Genomic DNA, 25,428 nt, shown 5'->3' with positions numbered 1-25,428 from the left:
CCAGGGCGCAGACCCCCCCGGCACGCCCGGGGGGCAGGGGACCGGCACTATTTGCCTAAAATAAGAGTTTATCTATATTTAAAAAGATGATGTAATATATTCCCCCCCCTTCCACCCCCCCCTCCCCATGCCCCTCCGCTGCTGCCCGCCAGCGCTGCCTGGCCTCTGCGTGTCTGTCCCTTGCCATGGGGTGACGGGAGGGGTGATGGGGACGGGGGGGGGTTGGCTCCTGTCATGGCTTTAAAGTGCCTTATGGTGAACTTGAAATCTTCGGCTACTTGAACCTCTCTGGTGTAAGAAACCAAATGAAATAATCCGCGGGCGGCCGCGCCCCCCGCGCCGCCGGGTCGCGTCTTTTTGTTGTTTGTTTGTTTGTTTGTTTTTTTAAACGAAGGCTGCTTGATAATAAACAGAGAAGCAGGGATCCCGTGCGCCCCCCCGTCTGTCTGTCCAGCCCCCCACACACCAGTACAGCTCTGCATGGGGTTGGGGACACCACGGGGCACAGTGGGTCTGGAGACATCACCGTGATAGGGCTGGGGACATCACAGTGATGGGGCTGGGGACACCACGGTGATGGGGCTGGGTTCACTGCAGGGATGGAGATGGAGCCATGATAGGGCTGGGGACACTGGGGGGACACAGGGGGCAGGGGGCACTGCTGGGATGGAGGTGGAGGCACGATGGGGTTGGGAATAGCGTGGGGACAGGGGCACCGTGCGGCTGGGGGCATCACGGGGACAGAGGTGGGAGAGCCACCAGGATGGAGGAGGGGGAGCAACAAGGTTGGGGACAAGGATGGGGCTGGGGGCACCATGGGGACGGGGCTGGGGGCACCGTGAGGGATGGGGACGGGGTTACAGCAGGGCTGGGGACAGCGCAGGGCTGGGGCTTGGAGCTGGGGGTGCAGTGAGGGGGGAGGACGGGGCCACTGCAGCGGTGCCAGACACCAGCTCAGGGCATGAGGACACTGGTGGCTTGAAGACCGGGTGCTTTATTCACCAACCCCTCCCCATCTGCCCCAGCAGCTCACGGCTTCCACTGCACTGCTGGGGCTCCGTCCACATCCCCAGAGCCTTGCGCTGTGTCCCCGCAGCCCCCGAGCTGTCTGCGCGGCACCGTCCTGCCGTCACCCGGCCCTGCCCTCGCTGCTGGGTGGCTGCAGGACCCTCACCTCCTCCAGCTCGCTGCCGCTGCCCTCGGGCTGCTCCTGGTAGCTGAAATCAAGGCTGGGAGGGGATGGGGAGGGCAGAGCAGCATCAGGGACCCGCACCCCCATGTCCCCAAGGCCACCTCTCCCAGTCCTCACCTGGAGAAGGAGCTGTCCTCACCAGGCACGCCGTAGCTGTCCCCATCGCTCTCCTCGCTCGCCTCCTCCTTCAGCCGGGCTCGCAGCTGGGCCAACAACTCAGGGGGCAGGCGGCGGGCTCCCCCTTGGCCCCCCGCCACCTCCTGGATGCGCTGCCTCAGCAGCCGCCCTTGCTCCCGCAGCTCCTCCTGCTCGTGGCCCCGCAGCGTCCGCAGCGCTCCCAGCCACAGCCCCACCGTCTCCTCGTCGCTGGAGTCCCTGTGGGGAGAGGGCAGAGAAAGCCCCCCCCATCCCACAAACCCACGGGATGTCCCCAGCTCCACGCCTTCCCCCGTGTCCCCCCCCCTAGCCTGCTCACATCTCCTCGTCCCCCATGTCCTTGTAGCTCAGGGGACCCATGCAGATGGAGCAGACGTTGTTCAGGGTCTGGTGGCACTCTCTGCAGTACAGCCCTGGAGGGACAGCAAGCAGGGTGGGATAGGTGTGTGTGTGCGTGGGGGGGCTCCTGCCCCTCCTCCCACTGCCCACCTTTGCAGTCGGGTGTGATGCACGCGATGAAGTCCTTCTGCTCCGCCATCCCGCAGGCCAGGCAGTGTTTCCTCTGGATGCCCAGGAGCCGAACCAGCCGGGCAAAGGCAGGCACCCTGCAGGAAGGAACGGGGACAGCTCAGTGGGGACAGGGCAAAGCCACCCCAAGGGTTGTCACCGAGCTCCAGCAGTGCCCAGCAAGGTGCGTAACAGGGACACTTGCCTGGAGGTGAGGAAGAGGAACAGATTGCCTTGCGCAGCATCCCCCGAGTTCATCCTCACCGCCTCGCGCAGGGCACGCACCAGCCCTGCCCGCCGTGCCAGGATGGTGTTGTAGAGGAAGGACGTCCGCTCCTGGGCACGAAGGTGACAGGAGGGTGAGGGCGAGCGGCTGCTGGGGGTGGGAGCGCCTTGGTGGGGGCTTCTCACCTGCTCACGAGCCGGGTAGTAAGCGGCACACACCACCCGCCGCAGGCGTCCCACGTGGTTGCCGAAGATGGCAACGAAGAGGCAGATGCCGTACAGGATGCCTGCAAAGAAGGGATGGGTCATGCCGTGGTGACCCCCCCCAACCTCTGTACACCCTGCACGGGGTGCGGGCACCCCCTGCCCGGCCTCTCAGTCACCCATGCTGATGTAGGCGCCGTAGTCGGGCTCCACGGGCTGCAGGAGGCACCGCTGGGAGAGCACCGAGACGTTGCCCTGCTGCAGCACGTCGAAGGCAGACACCAGGTCCTGGAAGATCTCACTGGTGTAGCCCGTCCCGTCCACGCTGACGGCCAGCATTGCTGGGGCTGTGGGGTGGCTGAGTCAGGGGCATGGAGGGACCCCAAAACCTCATCCCCGAGCCAGCAAAGCAGAAAGGGGGGGCAGGGAAGGGCTCAGGCCAGGGACGCCCGCTCACCTCTCGCGACGATCTCGCCCTGCATCTGGTGCCGCACCAGGTCGAGCAGCCAGAAGAGGCTGTAGTCGGCCAGCACCAGGCTCAGCCCCAGCAGCACGTGCCGCAGCACCCCTGTCAGCTCCAGCACATAGCGGCGCCGCTCCTGCTGCGAGAGCCACGGCATCCCTGGGCAGGCACGGGAGCACCGTGAGGCTGTGCCATGCCGGGACCCCCCCTGGCTCCACGGCACAGGGGGACCCTCCCCACCTTAGGGCTCACCGGGGTGGATGTAGCGGTCGCTCTCCCAGAAGTTCAGGGGCAGCACGGTGGGTTTGCCCTGCTCAGCTCGCTGCACGTCCATGTCCATGAAGCGCTGCGTGATGTAGACGTTGTCGAAGGTGTCGTCCCGCAGGTACCGGTGGCGGTACCGCAGTGCCCTGGGGAGGGTGTGGGGTGCTGGGCACGGCTCGCTGGGCTCCCCGAGCCCCCGGAGCAGAGCCCCAGCACCCTCACTTCAGGTACAGGTAGAGGATGGCGCAGGAGGAGGCATATGCGAAGAGACCCACGACCTGGCGGGTGGGCTCCAGGCGCCGGCTCACGCCTTCCATGATGTCCAGGGCCACATCAGCCAGGGTCTTGCTGGAGTTGAGGCTGATGTCGAAGTGGTGCACGGCCGAGATGTTGAACTCGAACTCCCTGCGCACGCGGTCCAGCGCTCTGCTGAGGGCTGTGGGGGTGGCAAGGAGCAGGGCGGTGCTGGGGGTCAGGGTGAGAGAGACAGAAAAGGGGAAATGGGGGGCACTGGGGGGTCCCCAGCCCCCCGGCAGTGCTGGGATGCTCACGGGCTGCGATCGTCTTCTTGAGGAAGGACTGGATGTACTGGGGGATGATGCAGAAGAGGAGGCCAACTGCGGAAAGGGGAGGCTTTGCCAGGGTGGGGCAGGCAGCAGTGGGGCAGGCAGCGGTTGTGGCTCTGCCCTGCTGTGCCCCCCTCACCACAGAGGGGCTGGGGGGGGATGTACGCACCGTTGGCCAGGCCACAGAGTGGCCTGAAGGTGATGATGATGTAGCAGAGGAAGAAGAGGAAGGAGAGCGCGCGCTCGCAGTTGTCCTTGGCCTCCTCGAAGAGGCGCAGGCAGCGGCGGAACGGCGTGCCCAGCTCCTGGTTGCACAGCTCGCCCACGCTGGCCAGCCAGCGCCACACGTTGCGCAGGGCTCGGGCTGCGGGCAGGGAGAGGGCAATGGGGACGGGGACCGGGGGCTCGGGGGGTGATGAGGCTGGGGGCAGCCCGGGAGCCCCCACGCACCGACGTGGCTCACGGAGTCCATGATGGAGCGGAAGAACTTGCGCACGCGGTCGCCCACCACCTTGGCTTTCTGGGCAATGTCCTTGATTTTGGCCAGCACTTCTGCGGAGAGCAGGGCCCTGAGCGCACCTCGAGGGTTGTGGGCAGCCCACCTCCTCCCACACCTCAGGGAAAGTCCCCCCCATTCCCCCAGTCCCCCCATCTCACTCAGCAGTGGCTCCCGGGCACGTTGCAGCCTCTCGGCCGTCTGGTTGAGGGCGAGCTCAGCACCGCACGACAGGGACTCGGCGGCCCGGGAGAAGTTGTGCAGGATGTTGGTGCAGGGCCCCTGCACAGCCATGCCCAGCGCCAGCAGCAGCAGCAGCATCTTGCCCTCCCCTGTGGGGACAGGGTGGCCCTGGGGCTCTGCGGGGGGCCGGCACCTCCCGTGCCCCCCGCTGCGGGACCCCGGCTGCTTACTGGTGAAGATGTGGGGCAGCGTGAGCAGCACGGAGACGCGCACCTTGATGGAGAAGGCCATGCCCAGCCCCAGCGCCGTGCCCAGGCTGATGGTGGTGACCAGGCAGTACCAGAGGTTGCCGCTCTGCGCCAGCAGGACCAGGGCCCCGTACAGGCTGGCCAGGGCCATGCCCAGCGCGAAGCCGGCGGTGCTGCGGGCCACCTCCCGCACCTTGCTGTCCTCCTCCAGCCAGCGCTTCTGCCGCGGCTGCCTGCCCCAGGCCCTCTTTGCCCAGCCCCGGAGCTTCTTCAGCCCCGTGACTGGCTCCATGCTCGGGTCTCTGAGGCTCCCGGTGCGGTTCCTGCAACCGATGCTGCCGGTGGAACGGCAACGGGCGGCTCACAACACAGCGGTTCCATGGGAGCACCCGCCCGTTGCTGGGACGAGCACCGAGCCACGGGGCTGGAGAGCATGGCTGGCACGGAGGCACACAGGAGGCAGAAGCCACCCAACACGAGTGAGGGCCTCTCCTGCCCGGCTCCTGGCCCCACGGGATGCGGGCGAGGGCAGGGCTGATGCTTCCCTCCCCACCCAGCCCTGAAGCGAGCAGCGGTCACGCTGCTGCCCACCTCGTGCAGCCAGTTCCTCTGGAGCCGGCCAGACCAGCACCGCGGCACCAAGTTCTTCCTTGGTGCCAGCATCGGGAGCCTCCTCGGCCTTGGTGAGTGTGTCCTGGTGCAGGGCACACAGGGATTTTTGGCACCGGGGACTCAGGGCACTGTGCGGGTGTTTCAGGGCTCTGCCAACTCCTCATTGTCCCCATGAACCTCTCGGAGACGCGCAAGGTGCAGCTGACGTGCGGGCTGGCAGGTGAGGATGGAGCTGGGGGGAGGCACGGGACAATGGGCGCCGTTGGTCCCCCGTGGGGCCGAGGGGACAGGTCTCTGCTCCCCACAGGGGTGACTGCGCTGGGCTGGGCCACGTCCCCGCACATCCGCTGCGCCAGCCTGCTGGTGGCCCCCAAGTTCCTGGGCAAGGAGGGTCGGGTCTTCGTCCTCTCCTTCGTCCTTGCTGCTATCTACAACGGTAGGGACCCCCACCCGCTGCCCTCACGGGGTCCCTGTTTTTTTGGGGGGGGGTGTCTGAGCCAGCCCTGCCTGCACCAGGGCCCGTGGCCAACGTGTGGCACAACCTGGACGAGGTGATCCGCGCGGTGGGCTGCGTGACGGAGCTGCAGGTCAACCACAGCCGCCACCTCTGGCGGGTGTCCACGGTGCCGCTGCGCATGGTGATGGAGGACATGGTGGTGAGGCTGCGGGGCGGGGGGCGGCGGGAGGGGGCCGGGGGGCACGGGGCCGAGCCGCTCCCCTTTTCTGCAGCGTGGTGGGCAGAAGCTGGACGCCGAGACGCAGAACATCTCGCGCGCCTTCGTGGAGCTCAACGAGGAGGTGGCCAGCGAGGAGGGGTATGACCTGAAGCAGGGCGAGCACACGGACTCGCAGGCCGGGCTCAGCACCCAGAAGCTGTATGAAATGAAAACCAAACTGCGCTGCACCTGTGAGTGGGGCACAGCGGAGCCCGGTGCTCACCCCCACAAGCCCTGGGTGGTTCACGGCTGCAAGCAAGCACGGGTCGGGGTGCAGGGGAGCCGTGCTCTGAGCTGAGCCCCCCACATCTGCCCCCCCAGATGTCGTGGACCAGGCCATGCAGCGGTGCCGGGACTGGTTCGACAAGAAGCACAAGGCTTGCATGGCGCTTATCATCGTGCCCCTCATCAGCCACCTCCTCTGCTTGCCCATGAAGTTCAAGTTCCTCTGCCACATCGTCAAGGGTGGGTGGCGGGGGGGGCCCAGCCCCGGCCTCCCACGGGGGAACTGCTCTGGGAGCTCAGCCCTCTTTGCCAGACCCCTTGGACGTGAGCCCCAGCCTGTGCCGGGGAGGTGCCAGGGGGATCCCCCACTGATACCAGTGCTGTCCCCTCCGTGCCCCCCCAGTCATGCACAGCTGGTGCTGGGACAGGATCCCTGTCGAGGGCAACTTTGGGCAGATGTACGACATGCTGAACAACTCCATCAACAACCTCAGCCAGCACTTCAGTGCTAAAGTGGTCGTACAGGTGGGCGCCCGCCCCATCCACCCGGTGCTGGGGCCGGGGCAGGATCGTGCCTGACCCCACGCCCCCCCCCGCTGCAGGAGGAGCACCACGAGATGCTGGTGGGCATCAACGTGTCCGGGGAGCAGATCGTGGAGGAGGTGACCTCGCAGATCCAGCAGCACAGCGCCCGCCTGGGCCAGGCCTTCTCCTTCTTTCGCCTGCTGCTCTCCTTCACCTTCCTCCTCGTCTTCATCTCGTGAGCAGTGGGCTGGGCTGGCTGAGCCCTGGGGCTGGGGGCCGGGAGGGCACGGAGGGATGGGAACCTCCCTTAGGGACAGGAATGGTGGGTTGTGAACACACAGGGGATGCTGGGGGGGGGGTTCAGCTGCCCCCTGCCTCCCTCGGGACCCCCTCTCTTCCCAGGGCGTTCTCCTACACCAAGAAGTACTGCCAGGACATCTGCTTTGACAACCTCTACATCACCACCTATTTCCGCCAGATCGATGCCCGTCGCAAAAAGCAGGTGAGGGGGAAGATGGGGCAGGGGGTCCCCCCCACCCAGGGGTCCCCGCCACCCCCTGGTCCTCCCACACCCCCCTAGGGCTGTACTGAGCCCCCCTGCTCTCCCCTCTCCCAGAACAAGCGGACGCTGCTGCCGCTGCGCCGGGCGGAGATCCCCACCGTGATCTTTCCGTGCCGCCTGGCCATGCAGCCCCGCGAGCTGCAGAGCGTGGTGAGGGGCTGGGGGGGGGCTGGGGGAGTGGGGTTGGGGTGCCAGGGGCAGGTCGTGGAGGACCCCGCTCCCCGCAGGTGCTGGAGCTGCTGGAGTGCATCCCGCCCCTGCTCCTGCTGCTGCTCGCCTGGGGCCTGGACCACACGCTCTACACCATGCTGAGTATCATCCACCAGCACTCCTTCGTGCAGTACTCCTTCCGCAGTGAGACCTGGCCCCACAGCCCCCGGGGGGCAGCTCCCAGCCCCATAGACCCATGGCAAAGCCTTTACCCCCCCCGCCTGCATCCCCAGCCCCCAGCCTTGCCACGCAGCCCCCACGTGCCCCTGTTCCCCCGCAGGCAGCCACCACTTGTCCGTGCACGTGACGGGCACGTCCCTGATGGCTCGGCTCCTGCGGAGCACCATTGGGTCCCTGAACACCTCCTCCGACACGGAGCTGGAGACGTCCAACTTCGGTGAGGGCCCCCCTGGGGATTTATCCCTGGAGATGGGGCGGGGATGGGAGCCCCCCTAGGCTCCCTGGCCTGGCTGCTCCCACCCACGAGAGCTGCTCAGTGCCACTGTCGGTCTCCAGTCTGCCTGCCGCAGCCCCGGGGCATGACGCAGCAGCAGTACATAGACAGCTGCCTGCCCCTGGCCGTGCTGGTGCTGCTGTGCCTGCTCCAGGTCTACATGTACCGCCTGCGCCGCGCCATCGCCGCCTTCTACTTCCCCAAGGTGAGCGGTGGCACTGACCCCAGAACCCCAGACCCCGCTCATCCCCAGGGGCTCCAGGTTTTTTTGGGGGGACTCACAGCCTGTGCCCGGCGCAGCGGGAGAAGAGCCGCGTGCTCTACCTCTACAACAAGCTGCTGCGGCAGCGGCACTGCTTCGTCCGCCTGCAGAGGAAGCGCATCGCCCGGCGGGCACGCCGCTACCCAGCCCTGGTGAGTGGGGACGGGGACACAGGGTTGGCACCACACCAGGGAGCTGGGCCCCCCCCTGCCTACGCCAGGATGGGCAGCACAGGGTGTCCCCCGCTCCCCGGGTCCATCCTACTTGCCCCATTGGGGTGGCCGGTCCTCCCCATGGGGCAGCTGGAGCCCCACGTGTCCCCGTCCCTGCTGCAGGGGACGTCCCTGCTGGAGTGGTGCTGCCGGCGCTGGCCGCGACTGCGCCGCTGGGTGCGCCGGCCGTGCACGGTGTGCGGGGAGCCCGAGTCCCCCCAGGACCACCAGGCCTGCCCCTCACCTGCCTGTGGTGCCACGTACTGCGGGCCCTGCTGGAGGGACGTGGGCCGTGTGTGCCCCGCCTGCACCCCCGGGGACCATGGCCTCTCCGAGGACAGCAGCGAGGAGCAGGAGGGGTACGCGGCCTGAGGGCGCCTGGCACCCTGCAATAAACACTGAGTGTCCCCCCCCCAAAGTGAGTGGTGAGGTCTGTGGGGTGACGTGCTCTGAGGGTGCGGGGCCTTGGTGTAGGGGGTGGTGAAAGTGGGGGTCTCTGTTGCACAGGGTGACAGAGGTGGGGGGCTCTGGTGTATGGGGTGGTGTGGTTGGGAGCCCACAGTGCATGAGGTGGTAAAGGTGGGGGTCTCCAGTGTACAGGGTGATGAAGGTGGGGGTCTCCAGTGTACAGGGTGATGAAGGTGGGGGTCTCCAGCGTATGGGGTGATGGAGGCAGGGGTCTCTGGTATACAGGATGGTGAAAGTGGGGATCCACAGCATGTGAGATGATGAAGGTGAAGGTCTCCAGCATGTGAAGTGATGAAGGTGAGGGTCTCCAGCGTACAGGGTGATGAAGGTGGGGGCCTCTGCTGTATGGGGTGATGAAGGTGGGGGTCTCCAGTGTATGGGGTATTGAAGTTAAGGGTCTCCAGTGTATGGGGTGATGGAGGCAGGGGGCTCTGGTATACAGGATGGTGAAAGTGGGGGTCCACAGCGAGTGAGGCGATGAAGGTGAGGGTCTTCGGTGTACGGGGTGATGAAGGTGGGGGTCTCCAGTGTATGGGGTATTGAAGTTAAGGGTCTCCAGTGTATGGGGTGATGGAGGCAGGGGGCTCTGGTATACAGGATGGTGAAAGTGGGGGTCCACAGCGAGTGAGGCGATGAAGGTGAGGGTCTTCGGTGTACGGGGTGATGAAGGTGGGGGTCTCCAGCACACGGGACGGTGAAGCCGGGGGTCCCAGCCCAAGGCACGCTGCAGGCGGAGACCCTGCTGCGCACCGGCACCGAAAGCGGGGGGCTCTCCAGAACACCGGGCAGCCACACCGAGCTCCCCGGCGCGCCCGCTGCCGCCGCTGCGCGGAGCCCCGGAGCCGCGAGCCGAGGCGGAGCCGCCGCCGTCCCCCAGGCACCGGCCGGGGCTGGGCGTCGCCGGCGGAGCGGCGGCGGCGGGCGGAGCCGGGCGGCGGCGGGCAGGAAGTTCCTCCTCCCGGGCCGGGCCGGGCCGCTGCCGGTGGAGGCGGTGGCGGTGCAATGCGCACCGGGAGCACCGGCGGGGGCGGCCGCGCCGGCTCAGCTCGGGAGCCGCCAGCCCGGGGCCGCGGCAGCCCGTACCGGCTCCGGGACGAGCCCCGGTGCCGGCAGGGCGATGGCACGGGCGCTGCTCCTCGCCCTGGGGGTGCTGCTCGCCGCCGCTACCGGGGCGCACGGGAGAGGCGCAGGTGAGCGGGGACCGGGAACCGGGGACTGGGACCGGGCACGGCGGGGTCCGGCGGCGGGCACCGGGCTCTCTGCCTCCTCTTCATCATCATCATCATCTTCCTCCTCCTTCTCCTCATCTTCCTCCTCCCCCTCCTCCTCCCGGTACCCGGGAGCTGCCGTACGCAGGGGGCTCGGCGTTGTCCGTGCCGGGCGGGGGGGCTCGTCCCGGTTGGGACCGGCTGCCGCGTCACCTCCTCGGCCGTGTGTCACCAGCCGGGGCCGGGCCGGCCGTCTGTCCGGCCGTCCGTCTGTCCCGCCCCCGCCAACCCCTCCCGGGGGGCTCCCCGAGGTCTCCGCTCGGTGCCAGCGGGCACTCGGCATCGCTTGGGGACCACCGGCTCCCGGGGGAGAGAGGGGCGGCGGCAAAAGGGAAAGGCTCCCGTGGGACCGGGACGTGGGGAAGGCTGTCACAGCCTCGGGAGATTTTGGGGACAACGCCACGGCCCGGGCGTGGAGGGGTCCAGCCCTTGCCCGGAGTGTCGGGGCGGTGGGGATGGGGGCGTGCAGGTGTCCTGCCGTGGCCCCGGGCTGTGCTCAGAGCCCTCTCGGAGGGTGGGGAAGCGTCGTGGGGAGCTGTAGGGGCGAGGGACACTGAGTCAGCTGGGGCCAGGCCTCCCCGGTCCCCAGGCGGGTTGTACGGGGCGGCTCGGTGCCGGCAGCTGACGTAAGAGCTGGCAGGAGACCCCAGGAAACCCATCCCACCTGGCCCGGGGCGTGCTGCGATGTGGGGCCACAGCCTCCTTCGTGACCCCACGTGCCACGTCCCAGCTGCAGGTGCCACGTCCAGGCACCTCCAAGGCTCAGTGCCCTGGTCCCTTGGGACCGGTGACACTCAGGGGCTTCACCCAGTGGCAAACTGGGAGCTGCTGGGGTGAGCCTGGGAGCCCTGGCTCCTGTTCCCCACCCTCCTGCCCATGCTGGGGGGGTGGGACATGGACTGTGCTGGGTGACCGAGCCGTGACAGTGGCTCTGGGCCCTGCGCAGGTGACAGCTGGCAGCAGCACCCTGCAGAGCTGGGACACTACTGGCACGTGACGCCGCGGGTCTTGCGGGGTGAGCGGCCGCTCCGCCTGGAGGAGGCGATGCAGGTGAGCCCCCGCCGCCTCCCTGGGGTGCCCGTGCCACGTGGGTGTTTGCCTGGCTCGTGACAGTGGGATTGTGGTGGGGTGGGGGTTGCCCGTGGCCTCGCCACATCCCCCTGCACCCTTCCTGGAGCAGGAAACCCAGCATCCGAGTGCCCCCGACCCCAAATCCCCCAAGGGACCGAGCACCTGGAGACTCCAGGCGCAGCTGCTCAGCCCCAAGGTCAACGGGGAAGGGTCCGGTGGGGTGTGGGAGGGGGTTTGCTGACCCCTTCTCCTCTCCTCTCCCGGTGCTGGGAGGGACCCTAGCAGGTTCTGGCACCCACCGTGCGCCCAGCACCCCTCATGGCCGGGGCGGAAGGGCCCAGCCCACCCCATGGCCGTTGGGAGTCTCTCCAGCGTTTCCGCCGCCGCAGCAGGCAGGAAGCGAGGGGGGCGGCCGGGGGGGGGGCTGGGGGTGGTGGCGGCGGCTCCGTCCGACACCCCCGTCCCCGCACAATGCGCTGCCGAGGGAGGGACGCTTCCTGCGCGGCGTGAGGGCGGGGGCCGGGGAGCACGGGGGGATCCCTTCCGCCCCTCCCTGGTGGGCACGCGCCAGGCTCAGGCGGGTCCCCGGCCCTGCTGGCACCCAGCTGGGGGACGAGGCATTTCGGAGGGCACGTAGAGATGGGGTGGGATGGGTGGGGATGGGTCCTTGGGGTGGGGGTCCCGCTGTGACCGCTGCCTGTCGCAGGGAGGGTTCCCCAGCCGGCTGCAGGTGATGCTGGAGCTGGAGGGAGCGCAGCTGGTGCTGGAGCTGGAGCAAAACTGGTGAGGGGGGGGCTGGCGGGGCAGGGCGGGGGTGGGAGGAGTGGGGTGGAGGTCCCATGGGCCCTGTCTCCATTTGTGGTTTGTGTGGGGTGGGGGTCCTGTATCCCCCGAGGAGGGTGCAGGGTGGGGGATCCAAGGGCCCCATCCCCACCCATGACGCATGTGGGTGAGGGTCTCATCTATTTCCAAGATGTTTGCAGGGTGGGGGTCCCATGAGCCCCGTCCCCATCTGTGATCCACATGGGGTGGGGGGCTGGGGTTGTTGTCTCCATCCACAGACATGGAGCAGGATTGGGGGGGGGATGCCGGGGGCCCTGTTTCTGTCTGCGGTGTGCTCGGAGCAGGGCGAGCTGGGGGACCCTGGCTTGGGGCTGACACACTCCTCTGGCAGGGATCTGGTGCTGGGCACCGGGGCGCTGCTCTACTACCTGCCCAACGGCACGCGGGTGGTGCAGGAGGCCAGCAGGCAGGTAGGACCTGGGTGCCCTGCGTCCCCGAGCCCTCCCCATCCCCAGAGGGCCCCCAGCACGGGGCCAGCCCCTAATCCTCTCTCTGCTGCAGGAGCACTGCTGCTACCGGGGGAACGTGCGGGGTTTCCCCAGCTCCTGGGCCAGCCTCTGTGCCTGCTCCGGACTCAGGTGAGCCCCCAGCCCCGGTGGTCCCCGAGCCCGGGTCGTGCTGTGCCGCTGATGCCTGGTCCCCTCCTGGTCCCCTCTTTGCAGTGGCCATTTCCGAGTGGCAGAGAACAGGAGCTACGGGCTGGAGCCAGACACCAGCGGTCCCGTGGGGAGCCACATCTTGTACCGGCTGCGGGAGGTCCGGCTGGCACCGAGGGCCTGTGGGCAGGGCCCCCCGGAGCCTCCCCCGGTGGAGGTGGAGACGGAGCCGCCCCGGCTGCAGAGGGTGAGGTGGCCCTGGGGACCTCCCCCACCAGAGCAGGGTCCCCTTGCTGCTGCCCTGACCCATTTTTGTCCCCCAGGGCAAGCGTTCGGTGGCGGAGCCGCGGTTTGTGGAGCTGGTGATGGTGCTGGACCACGCTGCGGTGAGTGCAGGATGGGTGGGCGCCCGGTGCCAGGGGCTGCCCCCTCCCCTGCTGATGCCCTTCCCTGCGCCCACAGTTCCAGAACTACCCCGACCTGAAACGTGCCCGCACCCGGACCCTGGAAATCGCCAACCAGGTGGACACGGTGAGTCGAGCCGGGCCCCTGCCATGCCGTCTGTGTGTCCTCGTGTCATCCCCTTGCTGCTGCGGGGGTCCCTGACCCCCCCCCCTCCGTGCACCCCAGTTCTTCCAGCCGCTGGGCATGCGCGTGGCCTTGATGGCGGTGGAGGTGTGGAGCGAGGGCGACAGGTTTGAGGTGGGGCGCAGTGCCCGGGCCACGCTGGAGCGGTTCCTGCGGTGGCGCCAGGAGGAGCTGCTGCCCCGGCTGCCCCACGACAACGCGCAGCTCCTCACGTGAGTGACAGGGACGGGGACAAGGTGGCGGGGACGGGGCAGGGCGTGCAGGCGGTGTCAGCCCTGCTGAGGCTCGTGCTCTCTCCCCAGGGGCTCCAGCTTTGACGACGTCGCGGTGGGGATGTCGGTCCAAGCCTCCATGTGCTCGCCCACGCGCTCCGGGGGGGTCAGCATGGTCAGTACCCCCGTGTCCCTCTGTCCCCCTGCTGCCCCCCCGCCCTGAGCCCCTCCTGTCCCACAGGACTACTCGGTCAGCGTCCTCGTCATCGCCTCCACTGTGGCCCATCAGCTGGGGCACAGCCTGGGCATGAGCCACGACGGCGTCGGGCGCTTCTGCGAGTGCAGCAACCTCTACCACGACCACGGCTGCATCATGGACTTGCCCACGGGGTGAGAGCTGCAAGGGGGGCTCTGGGAGAGGGTGGGAGGGTGGCAGGTGCCCCCCTGCCCTCCTCACTGTCCCCTCTGCGTCCCCGCAGGCTCACACCCGGCTTGAGCTTCAGCAACTGCAGCCAGCAGGACCTGGAGCGCAGCCTGGGGCAGGGACTGGGCTGGTGCCTCTTCAACGTGCCCGAGCCCCAGCAGCTGGCCGAGAGCCCCCGCTGCGGGAACCGCTTCCTGGAGCCGGGCGAGGGCTGCGACTGCGGCCTCAGCCTGGTACGGGGGTGCGGGGGGCACCGGCTGAGCCCCAGCTGCCCTTGCCCTGGCTTAAATTTGTACCCAGGAGCTGCACGTCCCGGCCCCGCTGTGGGGTTCGGGTGGCAGCGGGGGGTCCCACCGTGTGCTCAGCGCAGTCCCTGTGCCCACAGGAGTGCACCGACCCCTGCTGCAACAGCAGCACCTGCCAGCTGGTGCCCGGAGCGCAGTGTGCCACAGGGGACACCTGCTGCCACGACTGCCAGGTACCTGGGGAGGGGTCCGGGACCACCACCCGCCTCCCAGCCCCTCCTCAGGGATGGTTTTTCTTGGGGTGCCACCCCTGGGGATGCAATAGGATCCCTGCCCGTCTGACTTTGCCCCTCTGCAGCTGCGCCGTGCGGGACATCTGTGCCGGGAGCCTCTGGGGGAGTGCGACCTGCCCGAGTTCTGCGACGGGGTCTCACCTCACTGCCCACCCAACGCCTTCCTGCAGGACGGGCAGCCCTGCGCTGGGGGGCGGGCGCGCTGCTACGGCGGCGCCTGTGCCACCTACGAGGGGCAGTGCCAGCAGCTCCTGGGGCCAGGTATGGCGGGGACGGCGTGGGGACAGTGGCCTGGTGTGGGGGGCTTGGGCTCACTTCTTCCTGCTGCAGGTGCCAGCCCTGTCTCCAGCTCCTGCATGGCCTCTCTGAACGCGAAAGGGGACGAACGTGGGCACTGCGGGCAGCTCGCCAATGGCTCCTACGTCGCCTGTGCCCAGCAGTGAGTGCTGGCCCCATTTTCACTGTCCCCATCCTCGCTGTCCACACCCCTGACCCTTGGTCTCCGCAGGGATGCCGGCTGCGGGAGGCTGCAGTGCCGGCGTGGCGGTGCCCGTGGGGGCCGAGCGGAGGGCTCGTGCCAGGGAACCATGCTGCCCGGGGTCGAGGACGTGAGCGATGCAGCCATGGTGCTGCCTGGCACAGCCTGCGGCCCCGGGAAGGTGAGTGTGAGGGCTGCGGGGGGTGCCAGGGGCGTTCTCCGTGCCCACGGGTCCTGACACCACATCCCACCGCAGGTGTGCCTCCAGCACCAGTGCCAGGACGTCTCGGTGCTGGGCGACCAGCAGTGCCGGAGCAAGTGCCACGGGCACGGGGTGAGCTGTGGGACTGCAGGGGACGCGGGGGCTGCCAGCAGCTGGGGGCTGAGGCTCGGTGTCACCCACCCAGGTGTGCAACAACCACGGGCGCTGCCACTGCGAGCCGGGCTGGGCGCCCCCCACCTGCGAGAGCCCCGGAGCGGGGGGCAGCCAGGACAGCGGCCCCGCCACCACGCTGGAGCGAGGTGAGGGCACGAGCTTTGGGGGGGGAGCAGTGGGGAAGAGAATGGGGCTTTGTGCTGCCCGAGGCGGCGCGGGGCACAGCCGGGCACTGACGTGTGGCTCTCGGCAGGGGGGAGCGCCCTGCCCACCGCCCTGCTGCTGAGCGCGCTGCTGGGGCTGGCGCTGGTGCTGGGGCTGTGCTGCGCGCGCCGCACCGGGCTGCACAAGCACCTCTGCCAGCTGGGCAAGGGGACGTCGTGCCAGTACAGGTGAGCGCCAGGGGTAAGCACCGGGGGTGGCCACCCAGCCATGGTCGTGCACATGCGTGTGGCTGCATGTCACGGGGCTGCCTGCATGTATGTGGGCACGCGCGCGTGGCCGCGGCGGGGACCGGGACGCGTGGGCTTGCATGAGCGTGTCCGTGAGCAGGTGACCGAGCCGTGTCTGTGCACGTCCCCCCCGGCAAAAGTAGCGGACCCCGTTGCACTTCGTCGTCCCATGTCACTGCGGTTCCCCCGCCTGCCCTCCCCACCTCTCCACCGCGCTGCAGGCGAGCCCCAGCCCCCTGGGCTGAGCCCCCCGGGCTGAGCCCCAACTCTTCTCCCCACAGCGCTGAGACCCGGGTCCGATTCCTGGGTCCAGAAGCCCCAGACGGCTGGAGCAGGTAACGTCACTGCCGGAGCCTGGGTCTGGGGGCTGTCCCTGAGCCGTCCTGCTTCGCAAGGCGTCCGGTGCTGCGATCTTCCCTTGGCAGTGCCCTTGGGGTGTGGGGACGGCCCCGGGCTCGGGGGCGCAGGGTGTCGCATCCTCCGGTGCCGAGGGGTTCGTTTTTCTTCGGCTTCTGCTTGGTGTTGGTGTTGCTTGGTTGTCGTGTGGGGTCCGACCCAAGGGCCAGGAGCGAGCGGGGCCTGATCCTGCCTCTCCCCTGCAGGATCTCGCAGCCGGAGCCCCCCTTGGCCGGGCAGGGCCCCCCGCAGCGCCCCCGGCCCCCGCAGTGGCGCCAGGCCACGGAGCTGCAGGTCATGCACAGCAGCAAGGTGAGAGGCGGGGGGCTGCGGGAGGGGGGGATTGGGGACGTCACCCCGACGGGCACCGGCCTCCCTGGGGAGGGGGCTGCCGTTGCCGTGGTTATGGGCTGTGCCGCCAGCCTGCGGTGCGGTTGCCTTGGGTACGGGGGTTTTGTGCGGCTGTTGCTGAGGAGATGCCCGGTGGGGAGCACCTCAGAGTGTCCCCGCTGCCCGCAGCCTCCTGGGGCTTCGTGCTTCGGCTCCGTGACTCCCTGAGCCTGGCACCGCCCGGCACAGCCCCCGGCCGCTGTCCTGGTGTCCCCGTGCCCGGCACGCTGTCCCTGTGCCCATGGGGGCTGCAGGCAGGGCCCCCGTGCACGGTCCCGCAGCCTGGGCTCCGTGCCTGGCCGGGGGCTGCGGTGGCCACCGTGGAGCGGGGCTGAGCCCCGGATCCCCCTGCTTGTAGGGTGGGGTGGGGGGGTCTCTGCTTTGCTGGGTCGGGGGGGGGTCTCCGCATGCTGCACGGCTTGCACCAGCCCCGTGCACGGCTGCATGGCGTGCCTGCCCTCCGCCGCCTCTCTCTTTCTGCAGCCGGCTGTCCCGGCGCGGCCCGATCCTCCTGCGCGGCCTCTCCCGCCCGACCCTCTAACCAAGGCCTCCCAGGTAACGCCCTGCCTGGGGTGGGGGTCCCCGGGCCCCCCCTTTCTCTCTGCCCTCCTCTGCCACTGCTGCATGCGTCTGTGCATGACCTCAGGGGCTCAGCCTCCAGGGCAGAGGCTGGGGCTCAGCACCCAGGCGAGCTGCGCCCCCCACCCCGCACCCACTGCCCCCAGGGGCTGGCACCCCCCCGTGCCACAAGCCCTGACACCCTCCCACCCCCCAACCTCTACACCCACCCTTCCCATACCTCAGAGCCCTGCCCTGGGAGGCTCTGCCCTGTGCCCCCCCCTGCTCGCCAGGCTGCGCTCACCGTCCCTGCTCTTTCTGCCCAGGCCCCCCCCTCGGACAGGCCGCCCCCCCCCACCCGCCCGCTGCCTGCGGACCCCGTGGCGCCAGGCACTCAGGTAACGGCAGCACGGCGGCACCCGGCAGGACAGCGGCCCCCTGCTCCCCCCAGGGCAGGGGAGGTGGTTGGGGCCCCCCCAGCCTCCTGGGGGGGTCGCTCCATACCGCAGCGTTGACGCCCCCATTCCCCCGCAGCCCCCAGGTCCTGCCAAGCCCCCCCCGCCTCGCCGGCCCCTGCCCTCGGACCCCCCGGGGCCTTCACTGCCGCGCAGCGAGAGCCCCCCCGGCCACCCCCACGTCACCGTCATCCCTTCCAGGTGAGTGTGGGGGGGCAGGATTTTTTTTTTTTGGGGTGGGGAGAGGGTAAACTGAGGGGCTGCAGGCAGTTTTGGGGGGGGTAGTAGGGATTGTAGTAGTGGGGGGGGTGGGCATAGGGACTGTAGTGGGGGGGCTGTAGGGACTAGGGGGGAGCTGCAGGCAGTTTTGGGGGGGCTGTAGGGACTGTAGTGCTGGGGGGGGCTGCAGGGACGTGGGGGGGGCTGTAGGAGTTACAGTGGGGGGGCTGCAGGGGCTACAGTGGGGGGGGCTATAGGAGGGGCTGCAGGAACTGGGGGAGGACTGGGGGGCTGTAGGGATTATATGGGGGGGGCTGTAGGGACTATATGGGGGGGGCTTCAGGGGCTTTTTGGGGGGCTGTTGGGGGGCTATAGGGACTATGGGGGGGCTGCAAGGGCTGTAAGGGGGGGCTCAGAGGCTGATGGCGGTGAGGTGGGGCTGGGGGCTGCAGAGAGGCACAAGGGGTGCTCGGGGGGGGCCCCTCGCCGTACTCCCCCCCCCCCCTCACCGCCCCTTTCCCCTCCCCAGGCCGGCGCCGCCGCCCCCCGCGGGCGCCCCCCGGGAGGCCTGAGCGGGGCCGGGACCGCCGCTGGAGCCGCCGGGCCGGGGGGGTGGGGAGGGTGGGGGGGGGGCCTCGCCGCCCGCTTGTCGCCACCGGGCCAATAAAGGGGCCGTGAGCCTGCCTCCGTGCTGCCTCCGGGGCACCGGGAGGGGGGGGGGACGGGGAACGGCACGGGGGGGCTCCGGGACTACAACTCCCGGCAGCGCTCGCGGCCCCCCGCCCCCCCCGGAGCAGCCGCGTTACCGGAAAGGGCGCCGGGGGCCGCCAGCGCCGCCTGGTGGTGGTGGGGGGGGCGGCACCGGGGGGCGGCTGCAGTGCGGGGGGGGGGCCCCGGTGCTCCTCTGGGTTCCCCCGCGCTTCTGGGGGGCTGTGGGGGGGGTGAAGGGGCGGGGGGGGGGCGGGCAGGGCCCCGAGAGGGCCTCGGGGGTCTGCACTGGGGGGGGGGGTCGGGGGGCGCCCCCGGACACTCGGCCCTGAGGCTTTGTGCCCCCGGGGGAGGGGGGGGGGCAGCAGGAGGGACCCCCTGAAGCTCGAGGGGGTCACCCTGCCCCCCCCCCCCCCCGGGCTGTAGCCCCAAAACCCGGCTGCACCCACTGAGGGAGGGGGCGTCCCCCTCTCCTGAGCCCCCCCCCGCAGCGCCACGTCCAGCTCTGGGCCCCCAGCACGCGGTGGGTGCGGGGCTGGGGGCTGCAGCCCCTCTGCTGGGGGGGGTCGGCCTGGGGAAGGCTCCGGAGAGGCCCCCCCTGCAGCCTTCCCGTACACAAAGGGGGCTGTGAGCAACCAGGGGGGCCTTGAGGTCCCCCCCACCCCAACCCAGGGGTCTGCGGGATGCCCTGGGCACGCAGCCACAGGCGTGAGCAGGAGCTGACCCCTGTGTGCAAACACACGGACAGGAGCTGGCCCTGGGGGTGCACACGTGCAGGAGCTGCAACGTGCACAGACACACGTGCAGGAGCAGCCCCCGTGCAAGCACACGCGTGTGCAGGGGCAGCCCATGTGCAGACACGTGTGTAAACACGTGTGTAAGAGCAGCCCGTGTGCAGACACACCTGTGTGCAGGAGCAGCCCATATGTAGACACACATGTGTAAGAGCAGCCCATGTGCAGACACACGTATGTAGAAGCAGCCCATGTGCAGATACATGTGTGTGCAAGACCAGCCCATGTGCAGACACACGTGCACAGGACCAGCCCGTGTGCAGATATGTGTGTGCAGGACCAGCCCATGTGCAGACACACGCCTGTGCAGGAGCAGCCGATGTGAAGACACACATGTGCAAGACCAGCCTATGTACAGACACATGTGTGCAAGACCAGCCCATGTGTGAACACACACGTGTAAGACCAGGCCATGTGCAGACACATGCACAGGACCAGCCTCTGTGCAGACACACACGTGTGCAGGAGCTGCCCCAGGTGCAGGACCAGCACCGGACCCCTCTGGGTGAGCAGCACCGGGTGCTGGTGGCCCCCAGCTCCCACTGCACTTGGCTGCAGCCGGGGTGCCCCAGGCCACCGGTACCAGTGCAGGGTGGGGACCGGTTCTGGGCCCTTCTGGTCAGTACTGGTCTTGGTGCAGTCAGCACTAGGAGAGTCCGTTGGGGCTGGGGGTGGAGACGCCAAGTCAGTACGGGAGGGGGCAGGCCCAGTCCCAGTCGGTACTGGGGATATTGGGCCAGTGCCAGTCGGTACCAGGGATGCCGGGCCAGTGCCAGGGGCAGCAGTCCCAGTCCCAGCTGGTACTGGGGATGCTGAACCAGTGCTGGGTACGGTGGTCCCAGTCCTGATCAGTACTGGGGATGCCAGGGGTGGTGGTCCCAGTCCTGGTCGGTACCAGGGATGATGCCAGGCTGGTGCCGGGGCAGTGGTTCCAGTCCCAATTGGTACAAGGGACACCGGGGGCAGTGGTCCCAGTCCTGATTGGTACCGGGGATGCCAGGTCAGTGCCGCCTGGTTCTGGGGATGCTGGGGGTGGTGGTCCCAGTCCCAATCAGTACCGGGGATGCTGGGCCAGTACTGGGGGCAGCAGTCCCAGTCCCAGCTAGTACTGGGGATGCTGGGCCGGTGCCAGTTGGTACTGGGGACAGTGGTCCCAGTCCTGATCAGTACTGGGGATGGCAGGGGTGACGGTCCCAGTCCTGGTCTGTACTGGGGATGCTGGACTGGTGCCAGTCGGTACCGGGGATGCCGGGGGCGGTGGTCCCAGTCCTGATTGGTACCAGGGATGCCAGATCAGTGCTGCCTGGTTCCAGGGATGCTGGGCGTGGTAGTCCCAGTCCCAGACGGTACTGGGGATGCTGGGCCAGTACCAGGCGGTACCGGGGATGCCAGGTTGGTGCCAGGGGCAGTGGTCCCAGTCCCGATTGGTACTGGGGACACCGGGGGCGACAGTCCCAGTCCTGATCGGTACTGGGGATGCTGTGCCGGTGCTAGGGGCGGTGGTCCCAGTCCCGGTCGGTACCGGGGGTGCCGTGCCGGTGCCGGTCGGTACCGGGGACGCCGTGCCGGTGGCGGGGTGCCGGTGCCGCCCCCCCCTCTCCAAAGGGTTAATGGCACTCGGGGAAGTTGCCGGGCGGCGGCGCAGCGCGGATTGGCCCGAAGTTGTCGGGGCGGGGCGGGCCTGGCCGGGCCGGGCCGTGCCGTGCCGGGCCGCCCCCGGCCCCCGCCCCCGGCCGCCGCCGCCGCCGCCGCCCCCCGCCCGCCGCCGGCGGAGCCATGCGCCCCGCGCCGCTGCTCGGGCTCCTGCTCTGGGCGCCGCTGCTCTGGGCACCGCCGCCGCCGGTGCGCGGCCTCCGACACGGCGTCCACTGGAACGGGAGCAACCCCAGGTAGCGCCGCCGCACCGGGGCGGCCCGGGCCGCCCGCCTTTGTGTGCGCCGGGCAGCGCGGCCGAGCCCGGGCGAGGCACCGGGAGCGGCACCGGGAGCGGCACCGGCCCCGAGCCCGCGCGGCGCCGCCGCTGCTCGGCACCTGGGCGCGGGGCCGCGCCGACGGGAGGGGCGCGGGACCGGGGTGGCGGGACCCCAGGGCGAGGCGGAGCCGGTGGGCACCGAGCCACACCGGGCATCCCCGCTGGGCGCCGAGCCCCGGCTGGCACCGAGCCGCTCAGTCCTTCGTGCGGCACCGAGCCACCGGGCACCTCGGGGTGCCACCGAGCCCCGGGCACCTCCAGTGCCACCAAGACCCAGGTGGCACCGAGCCATTGGGCACCTCTGGTGGCACCGGGCACTCCCAGGTGACAGCAAGCCTTTGGGCACCACCGGCTGACACCGAGCCCTGGGTGCTACCAAGCCCGTGGGCACCCCTGGGTGGCACCGTGCCCCCGGTGGCGTTGGGCATCCTTTGCTGGCACCGAGCCCCTGGTGGCAGCGAGCCCTGGGTGTCCCCAGCCTGCCAGCCACCCCTGGGCAGCACCAAGCCCCCCACCCTCGGTGGGGCATCCTCAGGTGGCACCAAACTGGTCACCAGCTCTGGGCATCGTGCGGGTGGGCGCAGAGCCCAGCATCGCCCCCCTGGCCGGGGGTGCTGCCCGCGTCTCTGCCATCATCCCTGGGCTGGGGTCCAGCCCCGCGCTCGCCTCAAACCCATCTCCCCCTCCCGGCCTCCTCCATTTTAGGCAGTTCCAGGCTCGGGGCTGCTCTGGGCACTGGAGGAGGGGAGAGTGAAGGGGGCAGGGTCAGAGCGCTGTGCGGGGGGCCCTGGGGCCGCGCTGCCCCGTGGGGGGCTCCAGCCTGTGGAGCCAGGTTGAGGCAGGTGGGCGCACACCCGGGCAGGGTTTGGGGCACCAATTTGGGTATGGGGAGCTGTGGATGTAGGATGTGGGCACCCACAGCCCACGGGCGCCCTGTGATGGAGGAGGGGGGTTGCTCAGCACGGGGCTGGGGTGCTGAGCGCCCATCTGCAGGGTCAGGGTGTGCGCCCTGGCCCCCGGGAGCCCTCAGCCCTGCCTGGGCTCGTCCTGGCCAGCGTAGCCCAGCGGGAGCAGCCTGGCTGATGCTCTGAGTCAGCTGGGAGCCCACGCCTGGTCCTGTCCTCGAAGAGCCCCCGGCTTGGGGGGGGTGCTCACAGAGGCCTGAGCCTCCCAGCCCCGACAGCGCTGCCGGCCCGGTGATTAATGCGCCGGGCTCTGCCACAGCTGCCAAAAATCTGAGCCTGGTGTAAACACTGCCCCGGCCGGGCACTGGGGCAGGAGGAGGGGGGCTCTGCTGGCCGGGGGGGGCTCCCCGCTGGCCCTGCTGGGCTAGAAGTGGCCCCAGAGATGGGGCAGCACCACTGGGTTGGCCGCAGCAAGCGGGCAATGGGAGCCCTGGGCTGTGCTGGTCCCAACATCCATCCCACCCCATCAGGCTGGTAAAGGGTGCGGGGCAGCACCCGGTCCCAGGTGCTGGCTCCACGTCCCCATCCTTGTACCCAGGAGTCCCCTGTCCCACCACGGCTCTGCCAGCACGGCCAGGGCTCTGCCTGCTGCCAGCTCGACGCCCAGCCCTGGGCTTGCCCTGCTTGCAGCAGGATCTGGCCGGGGGGAGACGTGGGCGCAGGGTGGGGGCTGCCACCCTGCTGGGGTGGGGATGGGGAGAGGGGCTCCTGCTGCATCTCCCGCCCCGGGCTGGCAGGACCGAGCGTGTGCACACGTGTGTGCGTCTGCGTGTGTGTGTGCACACGTGTGTGTGTCTGCAGAGGTGTCTGCTCCACCCTGGCCTGGCTGCACAAGCTGTTTGCACAGGCGTGAGCTCATGCCGCGTCGCTGCGTGCCTGCCTGCGCAGGTACCTGGGCTGTGCCCCCTCCCCTGCCCATCCCCGGGCTGGGTTTGCACAGCTGGGGGAGCCCCTCTTTGGGGCCAGAGGCCCCCCCCCGCCAACCCCGCCAGCTGCCCCATTGCAGGGCCAGCAGCACTCAGGGCCACCCCCCGTCGGGGTGTCACCGCCGATCAGCGCTGGGGGCCGTGAGGCTGCTGCCTGGGGCGAGGGGCTTTGTGCCCCGGCCCCTGGCCCCGGCCCGCGTGGTCGGGCTCCTGCGGGCCAGCCCCGGCCCCCCAGCTGCAGCCGCTGAGCCCATTCAGCTCCATCGGGCTGCAGCTAATCGGAGCTGATGCCTGTTTGTTTGGAGAGGCCGGGTGCCCGGTAGCTGTTTCAACAAAAGCCTGGCCACCCGCTCTGCCGGGGCGAGGAGTGGGGCCGAGTGGAGCAGCACGGGGTGGGGGGCGTCTCTCCCGGCCCCCTGGCGCCCACTCCCCAGCTCCCCCCTCCTGCCCGGCAGGTTCCTGCGGGACGACTACACCATCCAGGTGTCCATCAATGACTACCTGGACATCTACTGCCCGCACTACGAGGGGGCTGTGCCCGCCGGCCGGGCAGAGACGTTCACGCTCTTCATGGTGGACCGGGAGGGGTACCGCGGCTGCTACGAGACCCCCGGGGCCTTCAAACGCTGGGAGTGCAACCAGCCCCAAGCACCCTTCGGGCCCGTCCGCTTCTCGGAGAAGATCCAGCGCTTCACCCCCTTCTCGCTCGGCTTCGAGTTCCAGCCGGGGGAGACCTACTACTACATCTGTGAGTGCCCGTGACGGGGGCTGGGGGCACCCCCAGGGCTCTGGGGGCACCCGGGTTGGGGTGCGTGGGGGCTGGTGTGTGCTGGGGGCTGCATGTGGTTGTAGCGGGGTGCAGCCGGGCTTGGGGTACACTGGGGGTCTGGCTGCCCCCCAGGGCCGGGGTGCCTGGGGGGGTCCCAGCTGTGCCTGGGGTCTGGGTGCAAATGGGGTTGTGGCACATGGGGTTGGGGTGCATTGGGGGTCTGGGTGCAGTGGGTGGGGGTCTGGCTGCACCCATACAACCAGGATCGGGGCACATGGGGAGGTTGGGGTGTAGCAGTGGTCTGCATGGAACTGGGGTTGGATCATGCTGGGGGGGCAGGATGCAATCAGGGTTGGGGAGAAATCTTGGGGGAGGGGGTGTCTGAATGCGCCCGGGGTCTGGATGCGATCAGGACTGGGGCACATGGGAGGGTGCAGCGATTGCACCTGGGGGTGTGCATGCAACCGGGGCTGGGGGGGCTCCGGCTGTACCCAGAGCTCTGGCTGCGTGAGGGCTCAGGGCACGGGGGGGGGGGGGGTCTGGGTGCCCCCAGGGTGGGGGTGCACCATGACTTCGGATGCAGCCAGAGGTGCGGGAGGGGTGTGGGAGGCGTCTGGGCACCCCGGGGGCGAGGCGCACGGAGAAGCGGGGCTGTGCGCGGGGGTCTGGATGGGGGGGGGGGGGGGGGAATTCACGCCCCTCATTCCGCCGGGAGGGGGCGCGCCAGGCCCGGCTCTGGCCCGGCCCGGCCCGTCGGGGAGCCCCGGGGCTCCCGTCCAGGGCGGCGGTGCCGGTGCCGGTGCCCGCGGCAGCTGCTGACCCCCCTCTGCCCAGCCGTGCCCAGCCCCGAGAGCGCCGGGCGCTGCCTGAAGCTGCGCGTCTCCGTCTGCTGCAGAGCCACCAGTGAGTCCGCGGGGGGGGCTGCTGGGGGGCACTGGTTTGCACTGGGGCTCGGGGAGGCGCGCACTGGTGCCGGGGGGGTACCGGCTCTCTGACACCCTCTGGGTTTGTTCCAGCACCGGAGCCGGTGACGGAGGTTCCCAACTCCCAGCCCCGCGGGCGAGGGGCCCCCGACGGTGAGTATGAGATGGGGTTGGGGTGGGGGCCCCTCCGGGCCACCTCGCGCTGACCTCTGCTCCTGCTCCTGCCCCTGCAGACGCGGGGACGCCCCGGGACACCGCGGCCCCGGCCCTGCCGCAGCGCCATGCCCAGTGCCTGGCTCTTACGCTCCTCGCCCTGCTCTGGATCTGACCCCGCGGCGCTGCCTGCGGCGGGGACACGGGCTCCTCCGCCACGCTGGCCGCTTGCGAACGTTTTTCTCCTGACACTGTCCCACCGAACCCGTGGGGCAGCCCTGGGTCACAACTCTCCTGCCAACCCCCTGCCGAGCTGAGCTGGGGGCCAGGGGCTCCCGGCTGGAAGGTGAGGGGGTCCCAGGGGTCTCCCTGGGCCAGTCAGCTCTGCAGCCCCTGGAGCTGCGCCCCTTGGCCGTGCCACGGCGTCTCCTGACGGCGCTTTCTCCTTCCTAGGGGCATTGCTTCCCTGCCAGCATCCCCGCGCGCCGGCCCCGACAGCCGCCCTGCCCCGGCGCTGTGGGCTCCCTGCAGCTCCTTGGACGCCTGCTCTGCCCCAGCGCCGTCTCCTCATCTTGTGCCTTCCCCCATGGACCCCCTGCTGCGG

General features: G+C 69.7%; 4 protein-coding genes across 8 annotated transcripts; 3 read left to right on the top strand and 1 right to left on the bottom strand.

The window, feature by feature from the left end:
* Positions 1-1,129: 1,129 nt before the first annotated feature.
* DCST2 (DC-STAMP domain containing 2) lies at positions 1,130-4,796 on the bottom strand (the record flags this gene model as incomplete). The annotated part of the gene is made up of 15 exons (XM_084303285.1): positions 1,130-1,229; positions 1,310-1,567; positions 1,668-1,761; positions 1,838-1,953; positions 2,061-2,191; positions 2,267-2,367; positions 2,464-2,631; positions 2,742-2,906; positions 3,000-3,157; positions 3,234-3,447; positions 3,563-3,628; positions 3,747-3,941; positions 4,028-4,129; positions 4,235-4,405; positions 4,487-4,796. 15 exons carry the CDS (start codon positions 4,794-4,796, stop codon positions 1,130-1,132), a joined length of 2,349 nt encoding a protein of 782 aa, XP_084159411.1.
* An 87-nt stretch (positions 4,797-4,883) lies between these two features.
* On the top strand, positions 4,884-8,654 carry DCST1 (DC-STAMP domain containing 1; the record flags this gene model as incomplete). The annotated part of the gene is made up of 16 exons (XM_084303284.1): positions 4,884-4,983; positions 5,062-5,187; positions 5,262-5,336; positions 5,424-5,552; positions 5,633-5,772; positions 5,846-6,023; positions 6,154-6,297; positions 6,461-6,582; positions 6,660-6,817; positions 6,985-7,084; positions 7,199-7,294; positions 7,372-7,498; positions 7,635-7,751; positions 7,871-8,013; positions 8,109-8,222; positions 8,406-8,654. The coding sequence occupies 16 exons, from the start codon at positions 4,884-4,886 to the stop codon at positions 8,652-8,654; spliced, it is 2,118 nt and encodes a 705-aa protein (XP_084159410.1).
* Positions 8,655-9,728: 1,074 nt separating this feature from the next.
* On the top strand, positions 9,729-18,223 carry ADAM15 (ADAM metallopeptidase domain 15). 5 transcript variants are annotated; one of them, XM_084303173.1, is made up of 25 exons: positions 9,729-9,940; positions 10,965-11,068; positions 11,796-11,872; positions 12,264-12,342; positions 12,434-12,510; positions 12,595-12,775; positions 12,852-12,914; positions 12,991-13,059; positions 13,159-13,328; positions 13,419-13,503; positions 13,570-13,718; positions 13,808-13,985; positions 14,138-14,230; positions 14,356-14,551; positions 14,621-14,729; positions 14,799-14,949; positions 15,025-15,102; positions 15,176-15,290; positions 15,398-15,536; positions 15,878-15,931; positions 16,199-16,304; positions 16,866-16,937; positions 17,267-17,338; positions 17,475-17,596; positions 18,144-18,223. In XM_084303173.1, the coding sequence occupies exons 1-25, from the start codon at positions 9,868-9,870 to the stop codon at positions 18,184-18,186; spliced, it is 2,655 nt and encodes an 884-aa protein (XP_084159299.1). In that variant the 5' UTR covers positions 9,729-9,867; the 3' UTR covers positions 18,187-18,223. The 5 variants fall into 5 exon arrangements, with proteins under 5 accessions (XP_084159299.1, XP_084159300.1, XP_084159301.1 ...); XM_084303174.1 differs by lacking the exon at positions 15,878-15,931; XM_084303175.1 differs by lacking the exon at positions 16,866-16,937.
* Positions 18,224-20,882: 2,659 nt separating this feature from the next.
* On the top strand, positions 20,883-24,999 carry EFNA4 (ephrin A4; the record flags this gene model as incomplete). The annotated part of the gene is made up of 5 exons (XM_084303283.1): positions 20,883-21,005; positions 23,435-23,727; positions 24,583-24,651; positions 24,765-24,824; positions 24,905-24,999. The coding sequence occupies exons 1-5, from the start codon at positions 20,893-20,895 to the stop codon at positions 24,997-24,999; spliced, it is 630 nt and encodes a 209-aa protein (XP_084159409.1). The 5' UTR covers positions 20,883-20,892.
* Between the last annotated feature and the right edge of the window lie 429 nt (positions 25,000-25,428).

This window comes from Netta rufina (assembly GCF_964035555.1).
Source record: "Netta rufina genome assembly, chromosome: 29".
In the NCBI taxonomy this organism is placed as follows: Eukaryota; Metazoa; Chordata; class Aves; order Anseriformes; family Anatidae; genus Netta; species Netta rufina.
This window is presented reverse-complemented; position numbering and strand designations above follow the sequence as displayed.